At 37.0% G+C, this 14144-nt stretch overlaps 1 protein-coding gene across 2 annotated transcripts in view; it reads right to left on the bottom strand.

The window, feature by feature from the left end:
* The window catches only part of LOC105562833 (protein sickie-like), a 109585-nt gene that overhangs the window by 26955 nt on the left and 68486 nt on the right, over positions 1 to 14144 (bottom strand). The window contains exon 7 of one of the 2 annotated variants that reach the window (XM_012013934.1): positions 12414 to 12583. In XM_012013934.1, the coding sequence (XP_011869324.1) occupies positions 12414 to 12583 (170 nt within the window). Of the gene's footprint in view, positions 1 to 5649; positions 8186 to 12413; positions 12584 to 14144 lie in introns of those variants that run through there. The other variant, XM_012013935.1, reaches the window with a different exon arrangement.

Here is a 14144-nt window from a genome sequence, read left to right as displayed (position 1 = left end):
ATCTAGTAGCTTTATTATTTATGGCGATTCTCTCAGATTAAATAATTTCCGTGCAGCCACATGTTTGCGTTTCGCAAGGACCATTATTATTGCGACATCTGAGTAATCGCGTTCGATGGTCGCTCGATATTATAAGAGTTTTTATTCGAACAAATCACGTGCAATCAAATTTTTTTGGTTACATACACATTCTAATGCAATTTATTCGACGTCACGTGTCCCATTAGTCATTAGCGTAATTAACAATATGTGATTTTTTTTCCACAATTTCAGCTCGGTTTCTAATTATCTAACCAGTGTGTTTCATTAACGTCTATCAATGACCGGCGATGCGCGTTTGCATCGTTCTCGATGTAATCCGATGATGGGATTACAAGTAACAAGCTGACGGAAACCCATCACTGTTCGTGCATCGTCGTGACGTCGTTATGCTCTTCATTTGATTAATTAACCTTATTTTCTAGAAATAATGAATTAATGTATCTGTGTGTGTGTGTGTGTGTGTGTGTGTGTGTGTGTGTCCACAAAATTAATAAAACCTCCCGAGTCGAAATTTTGGCCCTATGTTAAACCTTTAATTCGATTATATAATAGGACCTAAGACAGTAAAAGAGGTCGAACTGCAAGTACAAAATTTACTCCTACTTTCAAACTGATAGTGTCGGAAATTTCTACTTTTGCCAATTTAGCATTAAAGTAGGTCCTTTTAAGTAGGAACTAAAGTAAAATTTTAGAATTAAAGATTCAAGGGGGGAGTAAAAAAATATAATGTCATCAAAGTAGCTGATCTATTATACATATGTAGGTGTATAGATCAGCTAAGTAGGTGTACATTATCTTTAAAAGTGTTAAAATAATACCAAAATTTCGAGCTATTACATAATAGTTCCACCTTTTATTCGCTGGTATTCGCTGGAGAATCTTATCCCTCTAAATAATAGATTAACGTGTCTAAAAATAACTTTTTTAAAATTAACTTTCTGTTTTAATTAAATTAATATTAAATGGATAAGAATTATATTATAAATGCATTAAAAAATCGTTTTATGTTTGTTATTTTGTGCGTTGCTAAATGGATATTCCCAAGTTTTATGCAAAGAGCCAAACCAATGAAATAATCGCGCTTAGACGACGTTAAACGCGCCATATGCGCAATTGAATTGCAAAATGTGCAAGGAAGGGAGCCGTTGACTCTCCCTTTGCCGCTCGCGGGCAACAAGAGCGCGTGATTAGGCTGGTCGACCAGCAACGACAAGATGCATATCGACGGGGACGACATTCCTTTTAATTGCTGACTGCCGGGATCGAACCGACCGGTACGATTTTTCGAACGGTCGCCAATTAGAGATCCTGTCGCTACGATATAGAGAGAACGTTCTTTCTCTCATTCGCCACTGCGAAATATCGAAATCTCGTGAAAGCTAGAGCCAATCCTTGATGTTGAACGAAGTGTCGTAATATTAAATACACGTTGCTTTCTTTGAGCTTAATATTACCTAATATTAAGTTTTATTATCTTGATGGAAAAATAGAAAGCATAATAATTGATTAATAAAATAGGAATATATAATTTGCAGAAAGTCAAATCTTTTTATCGAGGCAATTTTCTTTATATATTTATTGATTTATCCTGTTTTAAAATATTATTTCTCTTTATTAAAATTTTTATTATTACCTACACTATTATTTACAATTGAAAATTAAATTTCATTAAAAAAGTTTCCTCAGCAAACTTTCAATAAAAAGAGCATACAAGGAATTCTTGACCAAAGATATTTCTACGCTGTCGATAGATTTAAAAATAGAAATAAATCTTATCAAATTAAAAGCACAGTTAATCGAACCTATATTTTCATGTGTGGAAATTTTTTATGTTGATCAGATGCTTTTGAGAAAATGAATTTTTTCATGTCCGAAAAAGACATCAAGTATACATTTGCAATACTTCAAAGTGTACTGTAATTATTTATTATGGTAGTACATATTTTACCGTAATTTTGGAAATTTTACCGCCGCGAGTTGTGTCTCGTTGCTCTTCGGTGAGTTATTCGTGCGCGGGTATAAATCGCTGCAAATTGACAGCGGCGTCGCGCGCGAGTAGTCGCGTTAACAAAGGCCAAAGAGGAGCGGAGGCAAGAGCTGGGGCACGGATAGCGCCGGAACGAGTCGGATAATTCATTCTGAGTATTAAAAGTAATTGCCGAGTCTTATTCGAGGTGAAAGAGAGTGAAGAGGGAGGATTCTATACAGCGCCGCGAAACAGAGTGGTACCTCTCGTTGTTCCAGCAGAACACGGGATAAATTTAGAAGATCTCGAGAGAAGGACTTAACTGCCGCTTCCAGGAAGAAGCACGACGGCGAGCAGAACCGTTCTTTCCCGCGAGGCGATATTATTACCGCGGTTCCTTCACGACCACCGTTTATCGCCGATACGCAGGCAAGGACGTTGGTGCATACCGTTTCGTTCTTAAGGTACTGAAATCTCCAGGAGACTTTGTGTACCAAAGACACGAAAAGCACCTAAATATGTATTTATATAGCTATGTTATATACAATAATATAAAAGAATCAAAGTCCCTCTTGGAAGAATTAGTATAATCATTATGTGTGAGAACACTAACGTCGAATCTACGTCAAATCGATCGTCAATGGGATTGAAACCGCGTCCCAACCGTCAATTTTCGATAATAATTAAGTCATCTTTATACTGTTATTGCGACAAATATTACCACATGCCTCTCAGTGGTCGAATTGGTGAGACGCCTGCCTAGAGAGTGAGGGAGGTCCAAGTCCAATTCGCAATAAATTTTCTACATTGACCGATTAATTAACAAATGTAGCCAGCTGTGGTCGAATAAAATTTGGAATTTAAAGGCAGAGTTTGATCTCTCTCGGTAGTCTCCTTGCATCCGAAACAATCGCAATGCATAACGGTTCCGCCAACCTCCGCCCTACTTGCCGCGATGCATCATCGCCGATGCATCGCGAACAATGCACCATTCTAATTAATCAAAGCGAACTTGGCGAGAGCATCTCCTGGGGAACGCGAGCAAAATATGGCTGCCCGTTTGCCGATTCTCATCAGGGCACGACCGGATCTTCGCTTCGAAACCAATCGAATATCGTTCTTTGTTTGCCGCGAATGCAAAGATCACGTATTTAATTATTCAATTTTATATCTTTTATACATAATAAGTATAATAATATAGTAAAATGTGTTTAGAAAATATCTTAATATTTCATTCCAATTTTCAATAATAATTTAAATTTTTTCTTCTTTTCTTAAAATTAATTTTCTTAATATTTTTATAATATTTTAAATATCCTTGAAAAATAGACATTTCCAGGCATTTCTAATGCGGCGTTAGTGTTTTTTATTAAAAAAATCATTTCCAAGTGGCTTAAATCGTTTCTCTGAAACGAGCTGTCCAAATGATTCAATCATTACGCACGAGCGCAACATTGTCAGTTCGGATAATGCTTACGCACACCGCAGCGAATCGTCGTTTTTCCTTCTTGATGCACACGATCGGTGACACACGAGACGACACACAAGCTCGCTCTCGTTTCACTAACGTCAGTCGTGCAGAATTTAGCCCGCAAATCGCGCGATCGCGAAACGTGCTTGCCCGAGGATCTATTTCTGCGGCCATTCACATCGAAAACATTGACTCACTCTCGTCGACCCGCGGATGTCTTTGAACTCGTTCGCTAAATAAAGAATGGAAGAAGCTGAAGAGAAAGTAAAAGAAAAAGATACGTTCGAGAAATGGTTTGCCCAGAAACTAAAAGTTTTGCAAAAGTAAAATGAAACAGTGAAAATATTCATGAACCAAAGTCTAATTCCTCTGCTATTTACATAGAAAGTAAATTGGGTAAATTATTTATATATATAAATTTGGATATAAATTTTTGGGTACGATTATTCGTTGCGTCTAAAGTTCATTTTGGTGATAGATCGATCCATTCATGAGAATTATCATCGATTTTTTCAACGATAAAAATGATTATCACCAATTTCGTCAATTATCGAGCATAAAGAGAGATTTGCATCTTTACGAATATTTTGAGGGTGTTCAAGATCGAGGATACTTGGAAAAATATCCGAAGGGTTTACTCTCCCCCCCTTGCAAGCTGCTAACGGGAAATGAATTTTTTAAGCCGATTTAATTAAAGGATGCTATTACCCTTCACGTTTCATCGCTGTTAAAATTCCACCCAAAATTTCGTATTCTTCCCTCGCGAACGATTATTTCACGAGATAAATCGCACTTCCAAGAACAACGTCGAGAGCCAACAGTATTTATGTTTTCGTATTAAAAGTTATACAAACAAACACATATATGTATTTTTATAATTAGAAGATATTATCATTGATACCATTGTCTTTTCTTCTCTTATTTCTCTTTTTTTTATTTCTCACACATGCCTAAACTTCAACATATATTCTTATATATGCGTAATTGATCTTAAATGCAAATTTTTTAAGAATTAAAAACAATTCTCTTCCATCTTTCGTATGTATCTAAATTTATATATATTTTATAATATACTTAAAAATGTAATAAATGGTTATGTAAGGATGTAAGACTTGATTGTTTATTTCCCATCCCTGTTAGAAGCGCCTAAGGGTGCTGTCACGAAGACATACTGTTCTTACTTTCCGCAATCCTCATTATTCGTGACGGTTGGTTGCGATTTCCTATATATGCGAGAGAATATAATTATATGATAGTAGGAAAGAGAGAGAGAGAAGAGCGTCGTGAGTCGGCCGGTCGCCGCCGATCTATATCGAGAACGGAAAAATGCAAAACCAGATCCGCCCGGTCGCAGTCGATCGCCACGAGAAGACCGGTTAGGACCTCGCGTCGCAGGTCGCGAGTCTCCTTGGTACCTTCAACCTACGACACGCGATTCGAATCAGTGGCCATTGTCACTTGGCAACTCGTATCTTACGAGAAAGAAAAATATGAAGAAATAGAAATAGATTGCCTTAAAAATATTTAAATATTGTATGTAATTTATCTCAATTTTTGTATCAATAAATAAGAATGCCACAAATCAGATTATAATTCTATCAATTGAATGGCCTTTTCAGTCAATTCCACAATTTTTTATTTAAATAAGATATGAAAATCGTAGATATTTATAGTATGTAAACCGAGTTTATAATTCCTTTTACTCTTGTTCTTTTTTGTTAATCAATTTAAAAATATCCGCTTCAGTGAAAGATACAATTTTCTCAACTACGTTTAATTTTATGCCATCAAAGTAAGAAGACAGATGTGTAAAAATATATTAATATCCACGTTTCCTCGAAGGACTTACACATAGCGGCAAAGTACGTGGCACGCGATTCAGGAAATCCTAAATATACCGAATAACCGGTTTTGTCGTAGCTCGTCCGGACAAATGAAAGAACAAGGATCGAAATACAATGAGATATAAGAATGAGAATACGTCGGAAGTAGCAAATAAATATGTGAATTCCACCCACGACAGACGATATATCGATTCACGATGTCGATATTAAAAATAGGCAGATTCACGAGTATATATGTATATATTTTTTTATCATTTCTGGTTTTATTTCTCTTTCACGGTCCTATATTTTTCATTTCTAAATTAATTGGGTGGAAAGAATGCTACCTGTGCGCTTCCGGCGAATTTGGCAAGCTTCGTGCCTTCCTGCTGCTGCTACTCCCGCTACTTCCGCTATTTCCCATGATGCCCCGGGGTTATCCCCCTTTTTTTCTTCGAATATTTTGAAGATGACTCTTCTTAAACTGGCGAGACCGACTGCCTTAAGTTGCACTTCATATTATATCATTGTTAATTCATTTACATTCTTTTTAATTAAAATAATTAAGTACTGTTTTATTGCGTTAGAAATAAAGTCGTTTATATATTAATGATTATTTATTCTCTTATGAATGTATTATATCAAAATATTTTAAATAATATGTCAAACTTCACTCCGCATCATTTCATTTCATCGCTTTATTTAATTCATTTTACAAGTTCCTTTGTTGCTTTATTAAGGAGCGGTTTCACTAAAATGTGGAAAAAGTACGTAATAACAATAATTTATCAGTTTATCCTGTTTATTGTATCCTCGAGGTTGCGACTTAACTATCGAGTTGTATCGATGGACCCGACGGTCCCTTCCTCTCGAGATTGTTATTATCCTCGTTATAATAAGGGCTCGTAAAACGTGGGAACGAAACACCGGTGATAAAAGAGATCTACTTCGTGCTGAGCTTCTCAATATCGTCGTTCCTCGTCGTCGATCGAATGACGAAATTTATTGTTTAAACCGAGCGTCGTTTTCTATTTATCTGATTTCAGATCCTAGTTTATCTTGCATTTTATTCGTCTTGTTTACTGTACCAATCTTATTCACGCTCCGAGATGGAATCGTTTTTTTTTTCGATCTCTTCAACGAAAGCAAGATTCAACTGGATGAGAAGAATTTGCGTAGGAGGGAGATCCAATACTGAATGCTTACATAGAGAAAATCTTGATATGTCTGATGGTTTCAAGTATCAATTTTAGGATTTGATAAATTTCAATCTTGAAATAAACGCATTTAGTCTTCTTATTCTCTGCTGTCGGCATAATTATTTACGTATTATTTAGTGGCACATACATCCAAGCGCGATAACTTAGTATTCTCTTGTCACATTACTTATTTCTAATTCTATTAATATGATATCACTTTTATTTTTATCACTATATATTATTCTCCTATAATAATGCTTGTACTTCTTTTCATAATTTCCACATTTCACTTTTGTTTCATTTATCTCGTAGAAAAACTGGTCTGTTAACCGAAAGACAAGTGTTTCGTTAGAAACTTGAAATTCACCACATCGGTTCCCGAACAGACATTGTCCTGAGAAATCGAAAGCATCGACTTCGAAGTGCCTCCTCTTCACGAGACGCTGAATAATTCACCCTCAAAATTCATGCATATTTCATCGATTCTACCTCATCCTTGATTCTTCGAATTCTCGCTATTGTCACGTTATCTCCTCGGCGATTGGTGAGTCTACGAATTCGTGCCCTCAAGATTGACTTTAAAGTCATACAGAAAAATATCGTCGGATTTCAATCTTCCTTAGAGTTGTAACGCGCAGTTGCAACAAGTTGCATTCTGTAGATTCCAACTGCGAGAAAGGACAAGGATCTCTCCGAGTACTCCGCAATTCGATGTTAGCGTGCCAACGGACACTTTCGTCGTGAATTGATCCGACTTGCTGCTCGATCGACCGACTTATCGTCGATCGTGTGATGAGATCAGGTTAGATCCACATCCTTACGGGATCGATACAAAAAGACAAAAACACACGGAGAAGCTCTTGATTCTTCGATCGCGGTAGAAGAAAAGTTACGTAACAGATTTTTTTATCGCGGAATTATATCTTCATTAATTAGTTTTCCTTAGCTTTATTAATATTCACTTTAAATGATTATCACATTACGTATATATGTTTCGTTTTCTATATTTTATAATATAATTAAATTAAGTTTTAATTTTACTTATGTTTCAATTCATTAAAGTCAGTTTAAATGTGAAAAATTTATTTATCTTATATCGGCCATATTCGCTCTTTTAAATCATCGTCATATATTTTACATCAGTTTCAGCTTAATCTCCTTTAATTAACTCTTGATTAAGTAGAAACGATCAAATTGAAATCGAGATTCTCTCGCAGATCAATCTTCCCGCGTCAAACACGTTCAAATAGATGATATCACAAGAGCGTTTTCCTCTCACGTTCAAACATAATCCATAAACGCATCGTCAACTTCCATCCTCTTCTCTTTCTGTAGTACCACTTGCACAAGCGCGATCGCTATCGATTCTTGGCGAGGTCCGAAGACCGACACTTCACCGCACTCCGCGCATGATCGAGCGGATCCATCGATCTTGCTGCACTCGAAAAATTCGCGAAACAATATGATAGAACGACGAGGGAAACGAAACGAGATGAAGTTCGAGAAACCGTTCGGTTCTCGAGAGCGTCATCGACTCAAACGACGACGCCTCATGGCGACCACGGGCGATCACCACACTCGGTCGCGATGGTCATGGTGGTGTGGCCATGGTGTGTAGGCATCGTTGATGGCCCGTTTCGAACTGAACCGCCGCGAAAGGCCCGGCGAGAGAAGAGAGAGCCATTCCCGTTCCCATAGCACGTGGTGCTCTCTCTCTCTCTCTCTCTCTTTCTCTCTTTCTCTTTCCTCGCCGTTTCCCCCCTACGCTGTGGTATCTCGCGACCCCTGCTCCCCCTCTTCCGTCATCGGCATCCCTCTCGCTCTTCCGTTCACCTTCCAGCCCCCTTCAGGTCACACCAGCTTCCCCATGCAGATACACTCTCCCCTTCGTCACTCTTTCTCTCTCATTGTCTGTCTCCCTTGCACCCTTTCGACGTCTAGCTAGACGTCTAGGCCCTCTCTCTCTCTCGCTCTCCCTATGGTACTCCGAGGTTGTTGCGCTTCTTTGTCTGAATACTGCCTTCTCGCACCCTCCTATATCCCTTCTTCTCTTTCCGTCTCTCTTTCCCTTATTCTGTCCCGTTCTCTTTTCTTCAGGTACACCCTCGTAGGATCGGTCTTTGTTCCTCTTAGCCTCTCTCTCTCTCTTTCATGATTTCATTCCATCTTCGTTTCTCTCGGCCTCTCCCTCGCTCGTTTTAGCTCTCGCAGCCTCTCTGGAGCCCGTTCTCTTCGACCCTCCTTCTCTCTGCGATACGTAGTCAGCCAATGGCGGACTCAGTCTTCCCTGGGAGCCGACCAATGCCAGCGGTACGCTCGACGGATTTTTAAACCATTTTTATGCTAATACCTCGCGCCCGACGTTGCACGTGCACGCATGAGCATGTATCACGGACGTATTGTGCGTACAGTCTAACGAGATAGGCGTACGCGTGTGTGTGAATTTTTTTGTTAGCCTTGACCCTTGCTCGTTTCCATACATTTTTATCTCGAGTTCTTACAATTAGATTTAAAAATTAAATTTTGACCAAGGTTTTTTAAAATTTGCTAAATTGTGTTTAAAAAATTCTTTCTTAAAAGAAATAAAATTATTACTTTTGATTCAATGAAAAGCCATTCATAATCTTATAACGATAAACAATTGTGAATTAGCGGAGGAAATCTTTCAACGAATTAAGCATCAAGGCTATAACGTGACAAGAAGGCTTTGTTCTCCATTCAATTTCGAGGAAGCTCTTCGTTCTAATAGATTATAATAAATTTTCCACAGACGCGTGAATGAATATTTGACATGAATGGATACTGTATTTCATAAATCAAGTTATTTATTGCAATTAATGTACTGCAAAAATTTTTAACGTTAAACGAGAAATTCTTTTTAAATTTTCTTTTAATACAAAAAATTCACTAAAGAATTTTCGTAGAGCGAGTTCAGGATACATGTTTTGAGGTTCCGAATATATGATCTTGAATAGTCCATAACGCGCCCACGCGGGGGGACTAGGTATACACTCGAGGCATAATGGAGTATTGTTAATATGTTAATGCACACGCGGCCTGCCCGAGGGCCCCGGCTTCGCGTTTCTCCCGCCCGAAGAATTGTTATGCGCTCCATTAGATCCAAGCTCGAATGCCCCTTTGCTCGAGAGAGATTTCTCTCGGCGTTTCCGTTATCTCGACGCTCACAGGCCAAGAATTTTCTAGTTTCAACGCAAACATCCCCTAATTTGATCTTTACGGTCTAAAAAGGTCGGTCTAGGGTCAATTTAAATATTGTTACTTTATAAATTATATGTTACTTTTTACCGAAGTAGAAAGCACAAGTTAGACATCCAATCATACGAAAAATTTACAATAATTTTAATGGAGTAAAAAGATTTTCTTCATGTTGCTCGAAAAATTAATTGTTCATTCATAACTTTAATTGGTTAATTAGTTTACTTATTATAGTAATTATCTTTTTAGTTATTATATTAGAAGAATTTCTTTTTCTAATTTGCAATCGTCTACTATGTTAAAAAATTATAGACTTACTTATTTATTGAAATTAGGGCTAGTTATTTAAATTTCTGCAAAGAAATAATTTTATAATTGAGTGTTAAACAGATTTTAAACAATGAGAAAATCCAATTCTAAATTCTGACAGATTTTAGACGATACAGGGTGTTAATGGAATTATTCAAGTTACAATTTCGGGATGTTACTCATCCAAGCAATTCGTCGTTCAGTCCAAGAAGATACTGCGATTTAAAAATATCGACCTTGACAGTTGTGGCGCTTGCCACGTGCGGCATCCCCGCGTATGCATGCGCGTGCACGCGCGATTAATAGGAACGCAGTCAGTCACCCCTAGAATAGCTTTTAAGAGATATGCCCTCTTTTTCATCGTGTTTATCTCCCTATCTCATTGCTGCGAAGAAACATTTATTGATTTTTTATTTTTTCATTTTACGTCGATTTACGCGGTTTTTCGTTCCATTTGGATACTCTAATTTAATCAAGTGCTTTATATCCTATTAGCAATAAAATAGATTAATTAATGTGTGTTAAAAAATTTGTAAGCGATACAACAAATTTTCTCTCCCCTCCCCCCCCATCTTCCACTCTCTTTCTCGCGTGTTTCCATCTTTCTCTTTTCTCGGTTGCTGCAATTAACTGCGGAGTAATTAAAATATTTGAAGTTGCCTCGCTCTCGGTCGTGAAACACGTTTTCTGCGTGCCGAAACATTGGTATAACTGTATGCGCTTTACTCGACGTCGATAACGCGAGGAAGCAGACGAGAAAGAGGCAAAGAGTGAGAAAGAGGGGAGGTATGCTGGTTGATTAACGCAGACGTTAATGAACGCCGCAGCCCGGCCGCTGTTCCACAGGACGTCGGTATCGATTCGACTGCGCGGCGGGAAACAAAGCTCTCGACATAGATCTCAGGTCGCTGCAAAATACAAATGCCACGCGAAACAAAGCCCGTATCAAATCATGCAACAAGAAAGAAATAGGGAACAATTTTTTAAGTTAATTCTTGGTGGAAATAAATATTAAGTATTTGATTAGAAAAAGAGATTATCAAAATAAAAAAATCAACGTAATTTCAATACGCAACGAATAATTCATCAAGTGTGCAAGCTTTAATGTCGATTATAATAGTATTATATTAAAATGAAAAATTTAAGTTGTTAAACTTAAAAAACATTTTCCTTTAGAATAAAAATAATTTTCGAAATATCTGCTAAATTGATTTGTGACAGTTGGTCGTGGCTTGTCAAAATACTAAGAATCTTAATAGTATAAGGGCTTTGATCTCTGTATGAGTTGGCCTCTTTTAAATTTTCGTTAGTGTTTAATGTATATCTCTTCAGGTGTCACTTCAGTACACCATAATCTGATTTAAGCAATTTTATCGAGCTATAATAATTCACTCACGGCTAAAAACCTCTAAGTAATGACAAGTTTCGAGTCCATAAATTCAATTTCAGCCGTACAGCGCTTAAAAGCTCTTCACTGACATTGAACGTCATTAAAACGTCACCGCTCATCTACGTAATGTTTCCTTGTCGGCTCGTAAAAGTTGATCGATTACGTGAAGAATCTGTCGATGTTTAAATTAATTCAACGAATTTTCATCTTTATGGACCAGCCTTTGATAAATATGCTACATAAATGACGTTTAACTAACAAATGATGAGGTTGATTGTTGTATTAAATATTGATAATTGATTATTGATAAAGCTACAACTCCAAGTTATCGAAGCACGATAGATAAGTACCACCGACTACTATAGCAGATCTTATACACACTATATCGAAAGTTTCCATGGATTCGTGCATCGCTATTTTACCGACGTTGGGCTGTACAGCAAACCGATGGTCTGTTTCTAAAGACTGAAGGATCAGGGAGAGTCGGTATGGTCTACGGTTACCCATAAACGGTATGACGAAGAGGATTGAATATTTCGAAGATATAAAAAAGATATCAAAAAAGGAATAGAAAATGTTTTTAAAAGATCGCAAATGTTACAAGTTTAAAGAATTCTTTACAAATACTACAATTAAAAAAAAATGCGGCAATTTAAATTGCAAAAATTCTAAAAATTAATCAAATCCTACAATTTAAAATATTAAAAACTAAAGTATTTAGACCTCGAAAGTTTGCTTGTGTATAATACAGATATTTATAGTTCTAAAAATACTAACTTGATGTAATAAATACTGATAATTGATAAAGCTACAAAATACTAACTGAAATAAAAGAGTTTAAAGATTCAAAACTTTTAGAGAGTTTCAAGGTTTTGTAAATTTAAAAAATTAAAATTAAAAAATGTTTCATTTCAATAAGGCTCTAAAACTCTATCTTTGAACCTTTCAAAGTTATACATATATCATGATGACAGCCCGACCGAAAGGAATGACTTACCTGGGCATATCCTGTAGTTGCTTGGCTCGCTGTTTGTAACGTGACAGGGCGAAGAGCAAAGCCAACACTGGCCACAGGGTTGATCCTGCCGCCAATTCACCCGGATTCACAGCACCTACATCCGCCCCAAGAGCCCGCAGTGCTCCAACACATAAACTTACGTTTTCGACCTGGTAACACAAAAGCGAAGTTTCGTTATTGATCGTATTTGATTTCATAAAACGCAACTTTTACTACTCTTTTTTTTGCAAAATACATATATACTTGTGTATTTTTTATTTCCACAAAATTTCAAGTTACTTTCAGAGCTAATTTTTAAATTATTTATCAATTTGTAGCATTAAACTTTGCTCTTAAAAAAATATAATGCATTTAAAAAAATTAAAATCAGTGCGGGCCGGTTCTAATCATTTCTCTATCAATTCACTAAAGTCTAACGTAACTATGCAAGTTCTCGATATCTAGCGAGAATCAGTTTTACAATCAGGAACCCAATAGAGGTATAGATAACATTCTCTACCGTGAAGAGGAGCGAGGAAGGGAAGGCGGAAGAGTATAGGATGTCCTCGAGAGAGATGCATACAAAAGCCCTTGCTGGCTTTCCGCACGGTACACCACACGATACGTACAACGCGAGAGTGAAACGTGACCGCCACGATCGTGGCTACCTTGCACACACGTGCCCACCGACCTCTCGTTTCCATTGTTTCTGATCCCGGCTTTTGCCCAGAAAACGAGCCGTGTCGAGGCACTACAGGGTGGCACAAGAGAGAGAGAGAGAGAGCCGATGACTCACCTGGTCATGGGAACGTAAGTATCTTTCACCCTGTTAATTTAGTCGGGAAATCTATTACCAGAGAACTAGAAAGCGTTAACAGGGAGATAAAAGTCAAAATGATTGAAAAATAATAATTTCGCGTTAAAAAAATTAGCTCTATAAATAAATAACATTTTGTTATGTTTATTCAGTTATGGAACTTAAATTTAAAAACTCCGTCCAAACATAAAATATTTTGTAACATATTTATAGTTTCTGGACTTTTTCTTTTTTTATATTGTTCCCTTTGACAACGTAATCGGAATGCGCCACGTCACGCCAGAGATTGATGGTCTTCGTTTTTTTTTTCAAATGAGAAAGACGAGAAGAGAATTATGAAACGTATTATCATCGAGATGCAAATCCTTATCACGATCCATTAGTTTTGAAAAAGGATATCTCCAGAAAGAGCCGCAGTGTACCGCAAAAGGTGAAGTTCATTGCGAGCAGTTTCGAGTTATCCTGGTGAGATGACAGCCGTAAATGGCGACGACGCATTTTAATGCATTCCGCTATCTCCTCCTTGCTGGACGCGTGGATCGCCATGAAGAATCGCATGTGTTTTATGACGATCCAACATCACGCACTTCTCCAATTAATAAATAACAAATTTTTAATTTGATGCTTCACAATTTTGTTCTGTTACTTCTATTTTAATTGAATATTTCAGTTTCGAGACGTATATAATATTGTGAATAACACAATCTATAATTGGTTAAAGTTAAACGTTAGGTTAATCTTATCGTACTTTTGAGAAGTTTAGCTTGGAAACTACTTTTATATAATCAAGCGTTCATGGCTGATAATAGTAAAGCAAATTCCGATTTTTTACTTCGATCCTATCGGTATAAAAATGTGAGAACTATGTACGGGTAAACTTCTTATATTCATAATATTAGAAACAATAGGTAAAA

This window comes from Vollenhovia emeryi, unplaced genomic scaffold (assembly GCF_000949405.1).
Source record: "Vollenhovia emeryi isolate VEMERY1.0 unplaced genomic scaffold, V.emery_V1.0 DF939183.1, whole genome shotgun sequence".
NCBI lineage: Eukaryota > Metazoa > Arthropoda > Insecta > Hymenoptera > Formicidae > Vollenhovia > Vollenhovia emeryi.
The sequence above is the reverse complement of the archived record's forward strand: the minus strand, read 5'-3'. Positions and strand labels throughout refer to the sequence as shown.